Source organism: Vicia villosa, linkage group LG2, assembly GCF_029867415.1.
Source record: "Vicia villosa cultivar HV-30 ecotype Madison, WI linkage group LG2, Vvil1.0, whole genome shotgun sequence".
Classification (NCBI taxonomy): domain Eukaryota; kingdom Viridiplantae; phylum Streptophyta; class Magnoliopsida; order Fabales; family Fabaceae; genus Vicia; species Vicia villosa.
Window position 1 is genome coordinate 161,994,265 of NC_081181.1, and position 23,707 is coordinate 162,017,971.

Here is a 23,707-nt window from a genome sequence, read left to right on the forward strand (position 1 = left end):
GCGGTTTGCCTTTTTTCTTACTTGAACCATTAGGATTTTCTTTTTAAGTGTGAGAGCTTTAATTCAAGCCTTCTAATCAATATAAAAGTTTTTTCAAGGGCTAGCCCATATAGGCCGGCTCTTCGGGCCCAAAAAATTATAGGATATGAGTCTTATAATTAGAGTTTATATTTTTCATGATCTTTTTAGTCTAGTACTGAAAAGGTCGTTTTTCATTAGGGCTTGTCCATATAGATAATGGGTAGTCCTTTAGACCTGCATAATTATAATTTTTTTTTAAAAATATTTATATTACTCGAAAATAGTATATTGATTTTTCTTACTTCACTAAATTTTATCTCTATTATATTCAATTCTCTTTTAATTATTATACATTAATATAATAAATATTTTTTCATGGTATTATATTAGTTTTTCTCTTAGACTATGAACAATGGTTTATAAATTCAACACCCTTCTTTTTCACTTTTTATATTCCACATCATCTTCTCTTCATCCACCTAATAATTCAACACATGTTCAATTGTTACTCACTACATTGGTTTTGCTTAATAAAATTCAACACTCTACTCCACCACCATTCACAACACACTAAAAATCTAAATATTCACAAAAACCAATAAGAATTTACAAAATATTTTATCTGATCTCACTCCCTCCTCATTTAACATGTTGAATGTTTTCAACACCAATTAATTCACCTCACTTTCAATACTCAATTCAACACCTCATTGCAATCATTCAACTATTGAAAAAATTATTCAACACCTCCATTGTACATAGCCTTATAATAAATATTCAAGTATTATTATATACAATTTAGACATATGTTGTATTTAGAAACACATTATAATATTTATAAGAGATAATATTGTACTTAAAAATGTATTATGTTTAAAATAACATAATTTTTTAATTTTATTTATAATAAATATTATGGAGTTTTTTTAAATTTTTTTAAATAAAAAAGCCCATATAGGACCGGGTAACCCGAAGCCCATATAGGACCGGGTAGCCCAAAGTCCATCTAGGACCAGGCTCGGGTGATAAATCTCGAGCCCATATTATACAGGGCCTTTTTGGCCCAGCCTTAAAATGTCCAAGGTCCGTCAAGGCCGGTCCGTTAGAGCCGGGTAGCCCATTTTGACAGCTCTAACCATACATACAAGAAACTCGATTTATAAGTGGAAATTGGTCTAAGATATGCTAGTCCAAGCCCAAAATTGCCTACTCGCACCTCCCCGCCTTATCTAGCACACTTTATATCTCTTAAGATATAAGTGCATTTGTTTAGAAAAGTGAAGTTGGAATACTTTATAAGTGAAAGAATCCATATATTTAGTGTTTTAAGATTTTGAGTGAATATATAATATTTATCACTTGTTGATGAGTCTTTGACTTGTAAGTGACTCTTTGACTAAATATGAATGTTTCTCCTTTTGATGATATACCAGTGATATCATAGTTTATAATTCAAGTAGGGAATCGACTCTTTATATTATCTTCTTGACATTATGGTGGTAAAAAAAACATGAGTTAATTTTGAAATGAATCTTATCTTTTCTCTTTAATTTAAAGACTTAAAACATTTTTTTTTATCCTTTAATTTAATTTAATGTTTTACTTCAATCCCTTAATTAAAAAAACATTACATGTTATTTCTTTAAAAACAGTTACTTTATATATGTGGCAATATTGTTGAAATCATTTTATCTGAGATGACTTTTTTATTTATTTTAAAGTTATTATGTTTAATCAAACACTTAAACAACCCTAACCCCAGTATCATTGGTTCATTCTAACAACATAAACACTTTTTCTTCTTCGCTTCAAAAGTTTATTTACCTTTAATTTAAAAAAAAAATTCTCTCTCCTCGTTTTTGAACGCTCCCGTTTCCCCTCTCTTTCTCCTGGGTTTCTGGTGCCCTCGATGGAGGGTGGAGGTGTCCACCGTGAGGGAGGGTGGATCAAAGTTGTGCGCCGCCCGTTCCGGAACTGGGTCCCCCACTGGGAAGTGTTTCCGGCAAGGGGTAAGGTCGTCGAAGGAGTTACTTCTTACTACATTTCTGAGTTTCCTGAAAGTTGCAAGGCGGAGGACCTTTTCGTGCTGTTTGGTTGTATTGGCAACACGGTGGAGGTAGCAATTGCGCCAAGGAGGAACAAGCATTGGAAGCGTTTCGGTTTTGCTAGGTTTTCTGATGTTGAGGATGCGAGGGTCTTGGGGGTAAAGTTGGATAACGTGGCGTTTGAAGGGAAGAAGATTCATGCTAACTTACCTAGATTTGGGAGGAAGAATTTTGGGGAAGGAAAGTCTGGGCAACAGGGGAGGTTTCTCTTTTCTGCTCCCCGCCGCGTCACTGGAAAGGGGCCGGTGTACAGAATCAGGGAAGGTGTATCAGGTAGAGACAGATCCTTTGCGGAGGTGTTGAAATCGTCGGCTAGTAAGGAAGAGGTAGAGGGCCTGCGAGAACCAATTTGTTGTTCGTCTTCAGAGGAGGCGAAAGGTAGATTTGCAAAGGCTTGGATAGGGGAGCTGAGGGTTCCGGGGTCGGGTCACGGCATTCAAAAGAGTATCTCTAAGGCGGGTTTCTATGGCATTGTAGTGTCGCCTCTAGGAGCCAATCTGTGTCCAGTGGAAGAAAATATAGAAGGAGCTTTGACTGAGTTTTTGGGGGAGGATGAAGGGTGGTGGAAGGACTGGTTCACTGTGGTGAAGAAGTGGAGCGAAGAGGTGGTAGACGGGTCGAGATCTGTTTGGCTTCGTGTGTTTGGGATACCTTGCCTTGGGTGGAACTCGTCTGTTTTCTCGTCGATAGCCAACAGCTTCGGCAAGTTCATCAGCGCGGACGAAACGTCGGTGAATGGGAGTCAATTTGAGGTGGCTAGAATCCAGGTTTGCGTTGATTTTAAAATCCCTGTACCTAAGTCAGTAGTTCTGTTGCTTGATGGCAAGCCTTTTAATCTGGTAATTTTCGTGGAACACCAATCTGTTTCATTCACGTCTTGTGTTTCGCATCGGTCTGAGTGGTCTGTTTCTTCAGAATCTTTAAATTCTGAAGATTTTGAAACGTGGGATGATCAATCGATGAAGGTAGGCAGTTGTAGTGAACCTAGGGACACTATAGAAGAGTTTGAGACTGAGTGTCTGAATATGGACGGTGCTGTGTTGGCCCCTGTTTCAGCTTCACCAGAGTTGCGTAGGGGGTTTCTTCCGGGCCGTGACTGTGTGGCTTCTGTGGCAGAATCGGGTGTAGGTTCAAGGGAAGAAGTAGGGGGTCTTGGAGGGTCTTTCGACAAAGCTCTGATGTCGGTTAATTCTGCCGGTAAGGAGGTAGGAGTAGAGGGTTTTTCGGTGTCGGTTTCTCCGGTTTCGCAGGAAGCGGAAGAGACGACAGTGTCATGTTCTTTGTGCAGCAAGAAGGTCATCAATTCTAAGAAGGTGAAATACAAGTGCCTGGCAGACTTAGGGGGCTGTTCTAAAAATCATTTGCTGAATCGTATGAAGGTTGTTTGCAGGAAAGGGAAAACGAAAAAAGCTTCTAAGCCTAGCAGGAGAGTGGTATCCGAACCAATGGTGGAATCTAATTTTAATGGCCAGAGGCGGGTAGACAGCAAGAAGAGGGGAGAGTCTAATCAGGGGGGAGGTTTGGAGTCTCATGGAAACCACACTGAAAATGATGCTATTGTGGCCAATAATGCGAGGAATTGGGATCATGTGAATGTTGAGGATGGAATAAAGTTGAGGATGGCAATTGAGGCTTTAGGGGTGGGAAGTTCTAAAGGTAGGGAACATTTTACAAAGAAAATGGAAGAATTAAAAAGTTTGGAGGTAAACAAAGGGTTGTCTAAGAAGGAGATTCCATTAGTGTTGAAATGATCATTGGAACTTTAAATATAAGAGGGGGAGGTAATGCTTTGAAGAGAAGGAGGATTGGTGATATTATTAGAAAAGGGGAGGCGAATATCTTTTTGATTCAAGAAACAAAGTTCACAAATACGACGGAAGGTTTAGTTAATAGTTTATGGAGTAATACGGAGTTAGGCTTTTCTTTTATGAATTCGGTTGGCATGTCGGGAGGTATGATTTCCCTTTGGAAGGTGGATACGGTGGAGGTTTTGCTTAGTTTTAAAGGAGATGGTTTTTTGGGTATCAAAGTTGTTTGGAAGGGTGATATCTACTATATTCTAAATGTCTATTCTTCTTGTTTACTAGCTAAAAAGAAAGAAATGTGGGCTAATATTGTGTTATTGAAGAATTCTTTTAGGGATGGAGAATGGATTATAGGTGGGGATTTTAATGCAATTAAAAATCCAAGGGAGAGGAAGGGAAGAAGGGAGAGTGAGTCTTCTAGTGGAGTGGAGTTGTTTGGGAAGTTTATTGAAGACATTGGTTTGGTGGATATTCCTTGCAAAGGGAAAAAGTTTTCATGGTATAGTGGTTGCGGGAGAGTTATGAGTAGAATTGATCGTTTCTTGGTGTCAAACGTGGTGGTGGATAGATGGGGATTGGTTGGTCAATTTATTGGGTGTAGAGACATATCGGATCATTGCCCGGTTTGGTTGTTGAAAGATAATTCTAATTGGGGTCCAAAACCATTCAAGTTTAATAATGAATGGTTCTCTTTTGCTTCTTTCCCCCCTTTTGTAGAATCGGAATGGAAGGAGATGGTGGTGGTGGGTAGAGCCGATTTCGTTCTTGTTGAAAAATTAAAAAGGTTAAAAGAGAGACTTAGATGGTGGAATGCTTCGATTTTTGGAAAGATTAACTTGAATGTGGAGGAGAGTATGAAGGAGATGAACAATGGTGATGTGTTGTTGGAGGAAGTGGCGGAAGAGGATTTTCTAGATACTTTGAATGGTAGAAGTGATGCGAACAAGAGGTTATGGTTAAATCTTAGGATTAAGGAAAACATGCTCGTCCAAAAAGCAAGGCTCAAATGGATGAAAGATGGGGACTCTAACTCTCGGTTCTTCCATAATGTGGTGAGAGAGAAGAGGAGTCGTAACCATATCGGTCCTATTGTGTGTCATGGAGGAGAAGGTGGAAGAGGTAAAGGAGGAGGTCCATAATCATTTTGCTTCTAAATTCATCGAACTAGAGGAAGATAGGTTGAATTTAGACGGTATTTCTTTCAAGAGCATTAGTAATGAAGATAGAGCTTTTCTTGAAAGGCCTTTTGAAGAAGAGGAGATCAAGGAGGCTATTTGGGGATGTGGTTGTAATAAAAGTCCGGGACCCGATGGCTTTTCTTTCTTATTCATCAAGAGATGTTGGTTCTTTCTTAAGGAGGATTTTGTTCGTTTCTTTAATCATTTTCATGGGGGTGGAACATTATCGAAGGCTATTTCTTCTTCTTTCTTGACTTTGGTTCCGAAATCTTCAAATCCGGTGGGGTTGGATGACTATAGGCCTATTTGTTTGGTAGGTTGTTTGTATAAGGCTATTTCAAAACTCTTAGCGGGGAGATTGAAGAGAGTGTTAAACTCTATTATTTCTTCTTGTCAAAGTGCGTTCGTTCCGGGAAGACAACTTCTTGATGGGGTTTTGGTGGCAAATGAGGTAGTTGATTTTGCGAAGCAAGAAGGAAGAGGGTGTTTGTTATTCAAGGTCGATTTTGAAAAGGCATATGATAGAGTTTCATGGAATTTCCTTAGATATATGTTGGTGAGGATGGGGTTCGGAGGAAAGTGGCAAAGATGGATGGAGATGTTGATTTTTCGTAGTTTTATGCCGGTTTTGGTGAATGGTAGCCCGACGAAGGAGTTTGAGGTGGAGAAGGGATTGAGGCAAGGAGACTCGTTATCCCCGTTCCTTTTTGTGTTGGTGGCGGAGGGTTTAGCGGGTCTTATAAAGAAATCGAGTGAAGTTGGTGAATTCAAAGGTCTTGATTTTAATGGGGGTTGTACAATAGTTATTTTACAATTTGCGGATGATACTCTTTTAGTGGGGGAAAGCTCTTGGAGACAAGTGTGGACGATTAAGGCGGCGCTACGGGTGTTTGAGTTGGTGTCGGGTCTTGGAATCAACTACCACAAAAGTAAGTTGATCGGAATTAATGTAAGTGCTAACTTTTTGGAGGCGGCTTCTTTTGTTTTGTCTTGAAAGGTGGAAGGTAGCATCTTCACTTTCCTTGGCATAACGGTAGGGTGCAATCCGCGGAAAAAAGAGTCATGGGCTCACCTTGTTATGAAGATTAGAAGGAGATTAGCGGGTTGGAAGAACCGATTTCTTAGCTTGGGAGGAAGAATCACTTTGGTGAAATCGATCCTTAGTTCTCTTTCGATTTTCACCATGTCTTTTTACAAGATGCCTACATCGGTAGTTAAGGAAGTGGGGAGGATCCAAAATAATTTCTTATGGGGAGGAGGTTCGGGAGAGGGAAGAAAGATTCATTGGGTTAGTTGGAAGAATGTTTGCCTTCCGACTACGTTAGGAGGTCTTGGTATAAAAGATGTTGGAGTTTTCAACCTTGCACTTCTTAATAAATGGAGGTGGAGAATTTTAGTAGGAGAAGAAGCTCCTTGGTACTATGTTTTAAAAGCTCGGTATGGTGACTTGGTTATGAACTCCTTTTGTGGAGGTATGTTTTCTTCTCTTAACTCTTCTTCTATTCCTTCTTCTTCTTCTTCTTCTTCTTCGGTGTGGTGGAAAGACCTTATTTCAATCGGTAACATTCCGGTGGAGGATCCGATTGAGGTGAAGAGTAGGATAGAGATTGGGAACGGTTGTACCACTCCGTTTTGGGAATCTTGTTGGTTAGATGATTTTCGCCTCAAGGACTGTTTTCCTAGGCTTTTTTCGGTCTCTTCTTTGAAGAGAATGGCGGTGGCTTGTATGGGTGGATGGATAGACGGAGTTTGGAAGTGGGGGGATTTTGGGGTGAGTATGGGCGTTGACACGGATTCGGTGGTGGGGTCCGAGTACGGCTTCCTCCATTCTTTGTTGTTAGGCCGTGAGGGTCCGAAGGAGGGTAGAGACAAGGTTAAGTGGAGTGGGTCGGTTGATGGTTTGTTTTCCGTGGCTTCTTGTTACGATTTTATGGCCGGTTATACTTATCCTCGTGGTCCTCTTAATAGATTTGAAGGAGCTAAGGATTTAATTTGGAGGTTTCAAGTGCCTTTTAAAATTAAGGCGTTTGGTTGGAGGCTTTTCATTAATAGGCTTCCAACAAAGGATTTATTGGCATGTAGGGGAGTTACTTTGTCTATAGAAAATTCTTTGTGTGCGTTTTGTGGTGTTATTCCGGAAAGTTGTGACCATTCTTTTTTCAAGTGTGACAAGGCAAGGGTGGTGTGGAGGGAAATAGCGGTGTGGATTGGGAAACCGGATAATGGTGTGGAAGAAGAATGCTTAGCTAGCTTTATGGATTGGTACCTCTTTTGTAAAAAAAGAAAGTCAAAGAAGGAAAATGTGGAGTGATATGGTTAGCTATTTTGTGGATTCTTTGGTTAACTAGAAACGGTTTTTGTTTCCGGAATGAAGGTTGGGTTGTTGATAATACGGTTTGGAGTATCAAATCTTTGTTATGGAAGTGGTCGTTTTGCGGAGATATTACGCATCCAATATATAGTTTCTATGAGTTTACAAAAGATCCTTTGTTGTTTCTCTCTTAACTGTATTTTGGTTTGTAATCTCTTTTCGGCGGATTTTAGATTTTATTTTTATCTGTCCTTTGTGTAACAGGTTTGAGAATTCTTAGTTCTCCAATTAATTCCATCTTGCTTACACAAAAGAAACCATCACAAATCTCTCATACTTTCTAATCAAAAAGGTAACTTTTCTTCTTCGGTTTACAAGTAACTTTCCCTCTTCGTGTTATCGGGGTTTCCCTTCTTTTATCCAGGATATAGTACTACGTGTAACTTCGTTCTTTTCCCCTTCACTAAGAACAAAATTACGCCAATTCTAATTCCCGGGAATGACTTCTTTGAGCACAGTAGCTTATAGATCTGCTGATTCTGATTCCGAGAATGGCTTATTTATGCGGTGCATTCCAACACAAGGTGGCCCCATAAACTAGTTGACTACTCAGCCACTGCTATAACAAACACCTTCTCAAAGCCATACAAACCCTATATACCATGGATAAACGTGAAGTATGGGGTGATGCAGTAGCGTATTCTAAGCTCATCAATGTTGTTTGGATCATAAAGCTGTTAAGGAGGATAAGCATGTTCATCACCATGTATTCTCAAATGGGTATCAGCCAAAACGTTCTTGATCAATACTCTTCTTTATATGTATGTCAAATTCAACCTTTTGGAAGAAGCACATACACTGTTTGATAAAATGCTTGAACGAAATGTTGATAATGTATACTAAAAGTAGGATTTAAGTCTGATGTGTTTGTTAGGAGTGCTCTTATTGATGCTTACTTGAAGTTGGGCGAGTTGTTGGAAGCACTAGGTGTTTTTTGTGAGATGGTGACCGGAGACTTTGTATATCACTTTATGTAGTAAATTTCCAATGATCAATTTTGATTTTGTAACTTGTATTCATCAACTATTAATATAGGAAATTTATTTGGGCGAAAAATATTATTGTTCTGTTTGTTATTCAGGTATCTGTTTGTGAAACTTATTTCAATATGTGCATTTTTCTGATTGATGACATTTATATACCTTTTCTAGGGGGCTGACCTCCTGTTGGCGTTGTCTGATGTTTTGGACATTGTCTTCCAACGTCCGATTGTGACGTCGTAATTCGTCCATGGCGGCTCGCATATTTTTCATGGCATCGACATCGCCTCTATTTCAATATTAAACTTATAAATAGTTTATTGTACTTAAACGTTAATTGATGAAATTTAAATAACTAAACCCCTATAGAAAATTGATATGTTTGTTAGAATATTTAATTTAGTTGAACTATGGATTAAAGTTAGTGCAGTGTTATTCATCAAAAAAAATTTCATAAATGATTTAAACCAAGACTTTTCGAATAAGTCATTTTTTTAATGAAGTCACCAAACCTTGGTTTAAAAAATTATTTTCAAATCTTATAAATGAGAAATATCAAAGTAGTTTCCATTAATCTTTGATACATTTTCCCTCTTCCAATTTAACGCGCTTGTTGACTCAACTATATATTTCCTTCACTTTTCCTGTAACTTTCCTTTGTCTCTTCCAAGGAGACTTTTCACTCACTATTTATATATCAACACTTTCTCCTTCATAACTCACAACCTTCAATTTCTTCAACTTGTTTATTCTTAATCACAATGGTCCAATCTCAATTGTATGTGAATTCCTCCTTCTCATCTTTCTTTTATTTTCTTTTATCTTTCTCGTTCTTTATTTATTTTTACATAGAAAAAAATCTATATTCAGAATTCAGATATATGAAGAAATATTACTATAAGAGTAGATTTAATTTTTGAATTAATATTGAATATATTATGTTTAATTAATTTGTGTCTTTTTTGTGTTTGTAGATTTAGCAATGGAATTGAACTTGCATCATTTGTAACAAGTTCTAATCTTCTTCGAAAATCATGGAACCTTATCAAATCTCGTAATGTAGATATTGCTTCAAATGTTGGTGTTGGACTATCATGGAAACTTTATAAAGAACCAAACATTGATGTTACAATCATAGCATTTGAAGCTAACCCTTCAGATTCTTTCATTCTTCAATCAGAATTGGTTTCTTTTGCTAAACTCAAGGAAAATAATTCCCTTAATTTTGAGTTCTTGTCTACTAAAAACATTTCTCTTAACATCACCGCAGTTTCACTCTTTTGTGAAAATCATCAGATATTTGATCAGTTGAAAACTGAGGTACACCTTTTTCTTTTTTAAATTTGTGTTTTTCGTCTTTAACCGAAATTTATTAATCATTTAAGTTCAATAACTTGATTTCTATATAATGGCTTATTAAAACATTTTAGCGTAATAGTTTATTTATTTGTTAAGTACAGGTTATCCGTGTCAAATAACCTTAACTTGATTTGATCGAGAATAATAACACTTCTAATGCAGGTTATTAGCTCCTCTAAGTTGATAATTACTGGACTTGCTCTTGGAGGATCAATTGCTTCACTCTTCACTTTATTACTATTAGAAAGCATTGATTCAAAAAAGAAAAAACCTATTTGCATCACATTTGGTTCTCCCTTAATTGGTGACAAAAGCTTACAACAAGCCTTATCACAAAATTGTACATGGAATTCTTGCTTTTTGCACATTGTTTCTTGCAATGATCCACTTCCAAGGAGGTTCATCAAAGATCATACTAGCTCTTATGTGCCATTTGGAACATTTCTCATGTGCTATGATTCATATTCCACTTGTTTTGAGAATCATGAGTCTGTTTTGACAATTCTTGAGACTTCAATCCATGATCAAAATCAAGTTTTTGATTCTATAGAGTATGAGAACATTGTTGAAAGTCTTTATCGAAAAACAATTTGCAAGGACATAACAAATCAGAATCAAGACATGAGTTATTCTGATTCACTACACGCGTGTATCAACTTGCAATTGTTGGCATTAGGATTAACTCCACATATGCAGGTAACTCAATATTTGCTTCTAATGTTTGAAATTCTAGTTTTGATTGTATCGCGATACTTGATATTATGGAGAATAGCAGTCAAATACAGTCTCGATCACATTTGCATTTTAGTCATAGACATCAAAACCGTGATAACGTGATCTAGGTTGTGACAATTGACCTTTTCCTTAACCGCATACTACTCTAGATATAAAAAAAAAGTATATGCATCTGATCTAAAACGAGTAGTTCTTAAATTAACTTGCTTTATAAGAAAAATCATATTAGAATTGATCTAAAACGAGTAGTTTTTAAATTAACTTGCTTTATAAGAAAAATCATATTAGAATTGTTGTGTAAGTAATTTATACGACTAGTATTATGTACAATTTTCATTGACCTATTTCACTAAAATTGATTTTTTGGCAGCAGCAACAAGACATGGATATTACTTTGGTAAAAAAGATGGAGGACTTAGAGAAAAAATTTATTTTTCAGAAGAAGGATAAATTTGATCCATCCAGAAAATTGAATTTAATGAAGAAAGACATGGTTGACCTCGAATTGTACAAGAAGGTTTCGAAAGTTCGAAATTTAGGATACTATGATAGCTACAAGAAAATGGACTTTGAATGCGACCAAGACATTGTTAAAAACCATAAAAGCCTCACATTTTATTGGAAAGAAATGGTCGAAAAATCATTGATGAAACCACAGAAAGAAGAGGCATCGCTTCGTACTCGCTGGCTCTACGGAGGAACGACTTATAGGAGAATGGTTGAACCATTAGATATTTCTCAATACTATCTCAAAGGTGGTAAAGACTATGTGACTAAAGCAAGATCTAGTCACTACAAACAATTGGAGGATTGGCTTGTAGAAGAAGCAACAACAAATTCCTACACAAATGGTTCACAAAATGTGACTAGAGATGATGTGGAATCAATTTTAACTCTTGATTCTTGCTTTTGGGCACATGTTGAAGAGGCTCTAATTTCATGCAAACAATTGAGGGATGAGAAATCTAGTGTCATTGAAAAGAAAGATGCAACAAGAAAATTGATTGAGTTTGAAAATTATGTTTATGGATTGCTTATGGAATATGCAGTGTCACCAGAGATTTTCCTTAGTGGAAGTAGCTATATGCAATGGTGGAATGAGTATAAGGAAATTAAGGGAACTTTGTATAGTTCAAAACTCACATGTTTTATGAGCAATGCTTATAATTATAATGTGCAATATGTTGGAGGAAGTTATAATTTTAAATGAAGAATTGTCATTGTCCTTGTGGTTTTAGCAATGTGAAATATCTAAAATTTCTTCACCGTGATAGAAGGAACTATTGTAAAATTTCATGGAAGATTGTAACTTATATACTAATGGTTTTTTTAAGATTAGATATTATAGTCGATCTTTAATTTTCTCCTAAAATAAAGTACATATGCTTGCTTCGTTGACTTTACCAGAGCATCTTCTTTGCAATTTCATTGACATCAATTTTCCAAAGACTATACTTTTTCTCTTCCCTTAACCATATAATATATCATTCCAATTTACCAGGAACTTACTTCATCACATAACATAATGTTCTATACTTCAATTAAATATTTCAATTCAATCACCATGACGCACCTTAAAATGTATTCAGTGAATACTTTCACTTCGATTCACTGATTCAAAGCTTTCTCAACCTTGAAGATTGGAGTTCTTGAGATTGAACTTTAGAACCGATGTTTTTGATCTATTCCGATAGTGAATCAACTCCCATTTTTAGAATTTTCAAATCTATAATCTCCAGATCTTCACATAATGACTAAATCTAAATCACTCGTTCTACCGCTTTACAAGAAGCACCCATCGTTGCTAGCATTACTCAAGCCACAAGAGATCCACCGCCTCCTCTTCAAGGTTGTGTGTTTTAGGTCGTTGTAAACACTCTATTACATCCATATCTCCTCCAATCTCTTTCGATCGTAGGATCTGGTCCACATGTCCAGTAAGGTAAGCCTTCGCTCATACCTCTAATACCACTACCAGCCTCAAATTGTTTGGTTTCCAATTGTAACAAGTTGGCCTCATAATACAAAGCGCGAATTAGTTATTGAACAACATGTATAATATAGTTTGACAACAAAAATCTTGAAGCGATATAAGAAATATTGACTTGTCTGAAAGAAAGCCTACACAATGCGCCTGTAAAGGGGGAACACCGTGCAGGAAGCCGCTTCCAAGAGAAGCCAGACTATCATCACTGAGTCGGCTGCATCACGAAGAAACAAAGTTATGAAGTCTCCGAATCACCAAAAAAAGACATCAAACTCCTTCTCACAGTCCTAAAAAAGGTCAAGGTAGCTGCGTTCCTTTGGAGGAACAAGTTGAGAAACCTCCAATGAAGAATCCACATAAGTATCCTCTTTGTCCACGCATCCTAGACAACCAAATACCAAAGTCATTAGAGAGAGTGCAAAATATGAAGGCGTGTGACAAGAAATGAGATCCTGACAAACACGTACAACTCATTGATAAATGTTTGAACACTTTCACGTCGATGAGGCGGCGAAGTGCAAGTTATTTACACTAAAATTAAAGGGATTTGACAGACTTTGGTTCAAAGCTTTATCGAATAGGAGTTTTGAGTCCTAGACTAATTTGTGCGATGACTAATTCACCGCTCATTTTAAATCTTGAAATAGGCGGGGTGGGTGGGGTAGCTCAGTTGACACTTGCTAATTGAGTTAAGGAAGATGTTGATCTAGCGTTCAATACCTGACAGCAACATTTATTTGTAAGCAGTTTGTTGATACTTATAAATCAACAACTTTAAAAAAAATCTTGAAATAGGCCACCAGTGACATAGCTTCCCTTAGTAGAATAACTTAAGGGAGGAAAGAGAGTTGAGGGTCGTACATCGTTCGTTTCACACAAGTTGTTTTGGAAGTAGAAAAAATTGAAAAAGATCTTAAGTAATGCATCTCTGAGAATAACCTAAGGTAGGATAGCTCATTCAGAGAGGATATAGGCCGTAGTATGAAAGAGTTGCTAAATAGAGCAGAACCTTTCATTAATATGAAGGAGAAACTTAACGCCCTCTTTGAAAACCCATATGAGACAAATGCATGTTCTGACCAATTGTTGATTTATAAATATTAATAATTTATTTATATAAATACATAAATAAATAAATAATTTACATTTATTTAACTCAATTAACATATATCACTTAAGCAATCACACTCATTTATTTTTGTGAACATATGTATTTTCATGAAAAGTCTTTTATTTATTAAGTGGTCTTTTACATTTATTAGCTTATTAAAAAAACCAATCATGATTTTTCCAAAAAACTAGTAACAAACCCGTGCATACGCACGGGTTCTGTTCGGTTACGCGAATTTGGATACATCATTTATTTTAAATAAAAATGTTAAAAAAGAAAAAACAGATAAATAATTGATTATTTCATATATAAAAATATTTAGATCAATAATAGATTTTTTCCCGTATACCATTTTTGGATTAAAAATATTTAATCATAAATATCATTTCTCGTATATAAAAATATTTAAATCAATAATAGATTTTTTTTCCCGTATACAGACTTCATTTTTGTTTAGGTATCATTTACAAAAATATTTGGATCAATAGTAAATTTCGTATATAAAAATATTTCGATCAATAATAAATTTTTTTCCGTATACAATTTTTAAATAAAAAATATTTGGGTCATAAATACCATTTTCGTAAATAATAAAATTTTTTCCATATACAAATATTTTTTGTTTAGGTATCATTTAAAAAAATATTTGGATAAATATTAAATTTTCGTATATTAAAATATTTAGATCAATAATATATTTTTTCCCGTATACCATTTTTTGATTGAAAATATTTGATCATAAATACAATTTTTCGTATATAAAAATATTTAGGTCAATAATATATTTTTTTCCGTATACAAACTTCATTTTTGTTTAAGTATCATTTACAAAAATAAGGGAATTTTGGACTTTTCCACAACCATTAATTTTCTTATATTATAGATTGATAGATTTTTTTTTGAAGAAAGAAGTGAGAAAGTGATGAAAGAGAAAAAAAGTAGAGAATAAAGAAAGATTTGATAAGTTTGATAAAATATAAGAGTTGTATTATTTTAATAATAAAAGTAAGAACTTTATGGTACAAAGACAAAAAAATCACAATTTTAATGTGGTGGCAAAAAATCAAATAAGGGTATTTTGGACTTTTCCACAACCATTAATTTTCTTATATTATAGATGGAGAAATTTCGTAGCATGGGAGGTGGGAAACCAACCTGCCTTTTCTTTAGTTTTCTGCACATATCCAAGCTTCTTATTTATAAATCTAAAACCATTTACTACAAAAGAATTAGTGTATATAAAAAGTATCTTACCTTTCATTCATTAAAGTATTATTTAATCATATCTCCATCTCCAAAGTTTCCATATACCCAAGTTTGTCTCAAACCATGCATCTCTCTCAAATTTATATTATAAAAATTAAATTATCACACCTTATATAAATAAATGTAAGTGTCTATAAAATAAATTTTAATTACAAATTTTAAAATATTTTAAAATAAAATACAGTACACACGCTAGCTTCGTTGACTTCATCTGAGCATTTCTTAGAAATTTCAATGAAAATACTTCTGCAAAGACCATACTTTTTCTTCTCTTCCTTTAACATATATTCCAATTTACCAATGATTCATTTCATCACATAACACAATCTTCTATTCTTCAATTCAATCACCATGACACACCTTAAACTGTAAGTATTAAGAAACATACTATTATTACTGATTTGTATTATTACATAACACTTATTTATTTATTTATTTTTGGATTTTTTCTTTTTTTAGATTTAGTAGTGGAATTGAGCATGCTTCATTTGTGACAAGCTATGAAATCCTTAAAAAAACATGGAATGTTATCTTATATAGCTATGAAGACATAGATTCAAACGTTGGTGTTGGATTGTGTTGGAATGTTTATAAAGAACAAACTTCAGATTTGACTATTATAGCCTTTGAAGCTACTTCAGATTGTTCTAATCTTAAAAGTGATTTGGTTTTGTCTTCTGATCTTAAAGGGAAGAATTTTGTTCAGTTTGAGTTTTTGAGTTCTAAGAGTATCCCTGTTTTCTCGATTAATAGTGCTGCTGTTTCAATCTTTTGTGATAATTTTCAGAAGCTGGATCAGTTGAAATCTGAGGTATTTCCCTTTTTTGTTTTTGATTAATTCTATATAAGTTCTAAATCTAATTGAATTTTGGATTAAATTTTGTTTAAATGTTTCTGTTTTGCTGCAAATCTAGTGCTTGTTGTGTAAACTGGTTTATGAATTGTGCTATATAACTTCCCAATTTATCATTATTACCAAAATAGTAACTTTCTTAGCTTTGCAATTTCAAAAACATAGAAAGCAAAAAGTAAAGGGAGTAAGATTCCCTGCAATAATGATCTCTGTAGCACCGACATTTCTAAAAAAGGTGTCTCTGAGTCAGTGTCTGAAAGCGACACTGATACTTTTGATTACGTTTAATTTGTTTATTTTTTAAAATTATTATTGGTGTGGACAATGTTAGTGTCATGTTTTCGGTTTTCGTACTTCATAGAAAATAATACCTGAATTCGCGCAAATAGCGCAAGGATGACTATTGAACTAAGTTTTTGTGTTGAGTATGACTTGTAGACAATGTCAAATGGGCAAGGGGCAAGCAAGTAGAGCATGCTTCACCCCTGCCATTATAGTTGCGACTGCGAAAAAGTTCAGGGATATTATTGTAATCTAAGTGGTATTAATTATGTAAGTCTTGTATGAGTGTAAACTCAAATTTATTCATTATCAATAATACGGAACTTTAGTTGCGCTATAGTCGCAGATATAGGCACGCTTAGGAGAACTTCCTAGCCAAATATCATGCGCTCCTTTGTTTTGCACTATCGTTTCTTTTCTCTTCTGTTACTAGTTGTTTTTCTAACAAGTTCGGGGCGTCCGAATTTCAACCTCGGTATGTTGAACTGTTTGATCTGAGTCCAACAGTCACGAATACACCGAGTGTGTGAGTGCGGAGTATTTTCATTTATTTTACATACATATTATAATGATGATATTGTAGATCTTCTGCATATTTCTAGTTTCTAGACATGTATTGGTATTCATTTCGAAATCCTTATTTGAAAATCTCAAATGCAGATTTTGAGTAAAAATCCAGTGACTCCATTGATTGTTACTGGAAAAGGTCTCGGAGGATCGATTGCTTCACTCTTCACAATATCACTATTAGATAACATTGGTTCAACCAAAAATCGACCACTATGCATCACATTCGGTTCGCCTCTTGTTGGTGACAAGAAGTTGCAACAAGCTATATCGCGCAGTTCTTATTGGAATTCTTGCTTTTTAAACATTGTTTCATGCAATGATCCTCTTCCAAGGCAATTCATCGCAGATCACATGCCTTTCGGAACGTTTCTGTTCTGTTCTGATTCAGATTCTACTTGTTTCGAGAATCCTGATTCGAATTTGGAAATAATAACGACATTAAGCAAAGTACATGGTCAAAATCAAAGATTTCAATCGGATGAATATGGAAATATAGTCGAAAAACTCAGACGTAATGCGGTTTTCAAGGATTCTTCTACCCCGGCCGGAGATAAGACTCGTTCGGATTCACTTGCAATTGGTATCAGTTTGCAGTTACATGCATTAGGATTGACATCAGACATTCTGGTATGTGATTATTTTCTATCTTTTTATTGAAGAGTTAGAATCATTTATTCAAGCTTATTTGGATAAATAATTTAATTAAGTGCTTATGTATATAAGTTGATTTCTTAAACTGACTTTGGATGCAGAAAGAGCATAACATTGATATCAATGTCTTGGAAACAAAGATAAAGAAGCTAGAAGAAAGATTCATTCTTCTGAAGAGGATATCATTCGATCCGTCCAAGAAATTGAATCAAATGAAGGGACACGCAGCGCAACTCGAATGGTACAAAAAGGAAACAAAAAACCGTAACATAGGATACTATGACAGCTACAAAAACATGAACTCGCCATTTGATCACGACGTTGTTGAGTTTCATAAAAAGTTAACAAATTATTGGGAAAAAATGGTTGAAGAAGTTGAAATGAAGCCTCAAAAAGAAGGCGCAGCGTTTCGTACGCGCTGGATCTATGCAGGAACTACTTACAGAAGAATGGTCGAACCTTTAGCTATTGCACAATACTACAAAGAAGGTGGAAGAGATTACGTGAATGAAAAAAGATCGAAACACTTCAAGAATTTGGAGGAATGGTTGAAACAAGGTTCGAAAAAAGCTAAAAATGAACTAAATAGTACGAGTCGGAAGACGGTAGAAGTGATTTTGACTATAGATTCTTGCTTTTGGGCGCATGTCGAAGAAGCTATACTTGCATGCAAAGAGTTGAAGGAAGTGAAAGATAAAGATGAGGTAATGAAGAAATTGGTTGAATTTGAGGACTATGTTTATGGTTTGCTCAAGGATTATGCTGTTTCACCTGAGATTTTTTTGAGGCAAAGTAGCTTTATGAGTTGGTGGAAAGATTATAAAGCTATTAAGGGATTTTCATACACTTCAAAACTTGCTGATTTCATGAATGATATTGGAAAGGTTAAGCAATATGGTTTGGGAGCTTATGATTTTCCCTGAGATATATATGGTTTTAAATTGCGGTTGCATGCAGTTGTACTGAGACCTTGATTTTGAAGCAAAATGCTGCTTATGTAGACGCGATTTTGATTGTGATGCTGTTGCAGCCGTAATTGTGGTTGCAGATACTAAATGATAACTCGAGTCGTATGTGTAATAAATTAAAATTTCATTATGTTTTACTCTTAAGAGGCTGTTTTGGGTATTTTCTTTGTCAATTTTGGGAATAAGTATGCAAATTAGTTCATATTAAGTTTTGAAAAATATATTAAGATTTAAAAATATTTATGTTTATAAATCAACCTCAATATTTAGATAGAGTTTTTGCATTCTGAAATTTGGATGCTGCATAACTTATAAGCTAGAAGCAGAAAATGGGAGTTTGAATATGGTTTTCTTTAGATTTAGGATTTCATGTGCACAAACATTCTTTATGTGGAATTATTCATGCATGTTTCCTTCATAAAACATAAAAGCCTCAGAACCATGTTATGTATGTGATATTCACAAGTTGAATTGACCTCCCTCAAATACACACTCACCTCCTTTTTTTTCCCCATATATTTCTTACACTTGAATTAAATTAATGTTATTTGAAACAATCTTAAATACTAAAATATAAGAGAATATAACTTTGATGACTGTTATTTTTTTACGAACATATAAATTATTTTTAATGACTAGTTTATGGTTTAGACAATTTTTCAATCCATCTTATAGGCTTCTTACGCACCACCGAATTAATCAAAATGTCCTCGTGCTTCCGTAGATAAACTTCCGAAAGCATCATTTTTTCAAAAAAATAGTTTTTTTCCCGTAGATGTATCTACGGAAGCGTTAAAACATGGGATTTTCTCAATTAATTGGGAAAATTACACCCTTCCGTAGATGTAGCTACGGAATATTTCATGAACTTAATTAATTTGAGATTTTCCTTGAGAAAACCCCAAATTAATTAAGTTCATGTATATACGGAAGCGTGGAAAAATCTCAAATTAATTTCATGATTAATTGGGGAAATCCCAAATTAATTAAGTTCATGAAATCTTCCGCAGATGTATCTACAGAATGAGTTGAAAAGAGAAGTTCATCAAATCTTTCGTAGATGTATCTACAAAACATTATGATTTTTCCAATTAATTGGGAAAATCGCAAGTTCCACTATATTTTAACGCTTCCGTAGATGCATCTACGGAAAAAAACCAATTTTTTTTATAAAAAAAAGGTGCTTGCTGAGATGCATCTACGAAAACTAGGGGCATTTTTTAAATTTCACGCGGTGTATGAGATATTCACGGAGTAGATTGAGAAATAGTCATGGTTTATTGTTTTTTTTCTCAATTTTGTTTCTATTCTCTTACCCCAATAAATTTTTTAATTTTACTAAGGGGTGAAGAGACCTCTTATATACAACTTACCCTTTATAATTGAGTATGAATGTGCTCTTTTTAAAATGAGATTAGTTTCAACAGGGTATTTACCGTGAATATTGGTAAACAAGTGTTAGTCTTCTAAAAGTAAAAAAAGAAATCGTTCCTCACAGCATCGACTAGACTAATCCTAGGAAGTGTACTTTATGTTCGAAATAATTTCATAAAAGGTAAAGAACAATTCGACATGAATTTGTGTTATCGTTTCGGAATTTGTTTAATCTACACAGATCTTATTTAAAATAACAATCAAAACTTATAAAATATACGGTGTAAAGGCAATTGAAGGATAAATAGAAATAAGGTAAACGACGAGAATGTAAAGTTCTGGAAATGTGAAAACTATATAGAACTGTAAAAAAGGAATGTAAATGTGGTGTTTTTATATGAACATTTTCAGACTCACTCGTGTTTCTCACACACAGATACTTTGAATAAACTATTGAAATTTTGTACAAAATGAACACCCCTAAATCTAAACACTAAGATCCATATATATATATATATATATATATATATATATATATATATATATATATATATATATATATATATATATATATATATATATATATATATATAATACACACACAAATTCGAAGTAATTGTTTCCAACGGTCTTTCGATCAGAGCACGCCACGTTGCGCTCGACCTGCTTCTATTTTGCCCTGAAGCTCCACGTGTCTCTAAGTACAACGGTTCATGACAAATAACAGTTATACCTTCGCTCAAACTTAACTTCTTCGTCGAAGTAATCTCCTTTGTCGAACTAAATATTCAACTTAGAAAAATATTTCTAAGTCCATGTCTAACATCTTCCCTTACAAAGACGACTTCGACAGATATCATTAAAAGTGGCCATAAATATTGGTGTAGAGAGGTTAAATTTATGGAGTGTTTCTAGGATGAAAGAGTGATTAATTTCAGCCAGTCATGTGCTTGACATCTTTGATAAGGATTGTATCACATTTATCTGGAATCACTTAGGTGCCCCTTTTTGTGAGGCAGATGGCAGGGAATTTGCTTGTCTTGACTTCAAATGTGCACTTCTCTTGGTTCAACCTCATATTAAACTATCGTACATGGGTGAACATAGGTATGAGGTGGTTTCATATAGGTCATCTTTCCCGTATTTAACAACGATGTCATCCATGTTGATCTTCATCATGTCTATCACTTCCTCTTTGAAGATCTTGTTCATTATTCGCTGGTAAACAACACGTGTATTTTTATCCAAATGGCATAACACTCTACTTGAAGTTGGCCTGTTTAGTCATGGATGTTGTATTTTCATATCCTTCTCGTGCATTGGAATCTGTTTGTAATTGGAGTAGGCATATGTGAAGGATACGATTTTTTACTTGACTGAGTTATCCATAACTTGTCTATATTAAGTAGAGGATATTTGTCTTTGGACAGACCTTGTTCATGTCGGTGTAGTTAACACATATGCGTCACTTCCCTTCTTGACTAGTACAATGTTTGACAACCACTCTATGTAGTTGAGCTTGGAGATAAAGTTTGCTTGAAGATGTCTGTTGACAATGCACTTGATGTAATCAGCCTTCTCTGATGAATGACAACATCTCATCAAGGTGACATACTTTTCTTAAAGGTTGATGTTGAGTTAATGGAATGCAATGCTATGATGAATGCCTGCCATTTCCTTTGGAGATCATGTGAATATATATGTGTATACCTTGAGTCAATTGATGAGGTTATCCTCCACATATTTGGGGAGGTTAGCCCCAATTTTTATTGTGAGAATTAGGTTATCGTAAATTAAGATGGGTATGAAGTCACCATATAGAATTAGTCTTTAAATCTTCATATTAGGCTCGACAAAGAGAAGTCTCTTTGGGTTATACACATCATAGGACATGCCTTCCTTTAGACGAGCGTAGAAGTCTGCAACATTGATATCTAAGGAGTAATGTCGAGAAGAATAAACCTCATTCACCTTCTCCTTAATATGGGTCGGTGTTGTGGACTTATGTTCTTGTAAGTATAATCATCAGTTGATTAAGATGATGACAACCAATAAAGCAAAATTTCTTGAAGATAATAACCCCATAGGTCAAATAGATTGTGGATGTTTAAGATCTCTCTATGACACAGGGAAGTAATTAATACTATCCAAGTAAATTTTCTAATGATGGAACTTATTAATTAAAAAGATATCACAAGTCTCGTCAGTCATATGATTCAAGTTTCAGTTGAAGTGCTAAATCATTGATGTATAAAGCAAGGGAACTTGAAGACTTGAAATTGTGAAAGTGTGAAAGCTCGCCTAATTATGCGCTTCGCGACTTAGAGTGACCAATTAAGATAGAAAGGGTAAAAAGTAAATATTGATACTCTATGGTAATCATACACACACACACACACACACACACACACACACACACACACACATATATATATATATATATATATATATATATATATATATATATATATATATATATATATATATATATATATATATATATATATATATATATATATATATATATTTAAACTATCTCATATCTCTTAAAACTTCTTGAAAACCTAATAAGGCTTGTGTGAAATTAATCAAGAAGTATTTCTAATCAACTGGGAAAGTTTTTACACCGCCTAATCAATTAAGTACTTGGTCCAATCAATCAGAACAAGGTAAATGACCTAATCAATTAAGTACTTGGTCCAAATGAACCACTGTGTTTCAAATTGCATGCATCTCATAATTCATCTCTCGCTCTTAAACATATGGAATATGGTTCAATGACCTAAGTTATTCATAACAATGATTCCTTCTCTTCTAGTTTATATTGAAAAACGTCAGTTTGTTGACTAATTCAGACTCATCATCATCACTATCATCATCACTATTGTTTTAAATGACATTGATGATTATTATGATGGTAGTGATGATGATGAATCCAAATTAGTCAAAATATTGATGCTTTTCAAAATAAACTAGAAGAGAAAGAATCATTGCTATGAAGAACTTAGGTCATTGAACCATATTCTATATGTTAAAGAGCGAGAGATGAGTTACGAGATGCGTGATATTCGAAAAACAGTGGTTCGTTTAAGTTGTTTTTCAAAAATAATTTAATTTATTAGATTATTATCTTCTACATCAATTTTAATGATTGTATATGTTTAGTGAGGTGTGGGGAAAAATATGAAATTCACATATTTTATAATAAACTCATGTATATATATCATAACGGATATCTTTCATAACCGTGGTAAAATATTAATTTTATTCAATTTAAATTGTAGCTGCTGGGTTTCAAACCCATGACCTAAATATATATAACAACAATTGTTTAAGATAATCGTTGTGATATTTACGCGCTTCCTAGTTTATCACCACGGTCACACGCCCGTGGTGGAAAGAAGCATACATATAATCACACACTACCTAACAATGGACATACAATATTCGTTATATGTAGTTCACCACCATTGTCATATGTGTTTTCCATAGTAGTGAGAGAAATGCATTGACAAATATTAGAGGTTCAGTCTTAAAGAAGTGACCTAATACTCTCCCCAAGAATTCTTTCTTGAGAGTTTCCAATATGATGATGAGAGATTTTAACAAGCTTTTTCCTCAAACCTCCTTTTACAAGGATTGAATTTTTTCAATGGTTAAGTACCCAACCAACAATGAAGTTTTAACCGATTGGGAGTTTTAACAATGGAGATCTCCATAACCAGTATGAGGTTGTAATTGGTTTATCTCAACAACCAAAATAGAGCTTTTCACTTGGTTTAGCTAGCAACCAAAATTAAATTTCTCCCAATGAGAAATTCCAATAATGTCTTTACACCAAATAAAAATATCCCCACAAATATAATACTTCACTCTCAAAAGCATTAAGGCAAATATGAGAAAATATAGAAAGAGGAGAGTGAGAGAAAGACATGTGAAATATGGTTTATGGTATGTTAGAAATGAAAAAGGAACCATCTATTTATAGAACAAAATGTGGCTCAAATATGGAAATAATTCATGGACCTTTTAATGTTCATAATCAATTATCATAAGTCATAATCGGCTATGGAACCCCAAAATAGAAGGTT

At 34.4% G+C, this 23,707-nt stretch overlaps 2 protein-coding genes across 3 annotated transcripts; both read left to right on the plus strand.

The window, feature by feature from the left end:
- The first annotated feature begins 9,112 nt into the window (after positions 1-9,112).
- Positions 9,113-11,953, plus strand: LOC131647283 (senescence-associated carboxylesterase 101-like). Of its 2 annotated transcripts, none has more exons than XM_058917194.1 (4): positions 9,113-9,238; positions 9,435-9,780; positions 9,982-10,515; positions 10,925-11,953. In XM_058917194.1, exons 1-4 carry the CDS (start codon positions 9,222-9,224, stop codon positions 11,762-11,764), a joined length of 1,737 nt encoding a protein of 578 aa, XP_058773177.1. In that variant the 5' UTR covers positions 9,113-9,221; the 3' UTR covers positions 11,765-11,953. The 2 variants fall into 2 exon arrangements, with proteins under 2 accessions (XP_058773177.1, XP_058773178.1); XM_058917195.1 differs by having other exon boundaries at positions 10,928-11,951.
- Positions 11,954-15,127: 3,174 nt separating this feature from the next.
- Positions 15,128-18,370, plus strand: LOC131652778 (senescence-associated carboxylesterase 101-like). The gene is made up of 4 exons (XM_058922734.1): positions 15,128-15,286; positions 15,378-15,729; positions 16,714-17,250; positions 17,376-18,370. The coding sequence occupies exons 1-4, from the start codon at positions 15,270-15,272 to the stop codon at positions 18,195-18,197; spliced, it is 1,728 nt and encodes a 575-aa protein (XP_058778717.1). The 5' UTR covers positions 15,128-15,269; the 3' UTR covers positions 18,198-18,370.
- The last annotated feature ends 5,337 nt before the right edge of the window (positions 18,371-23,707 follow it).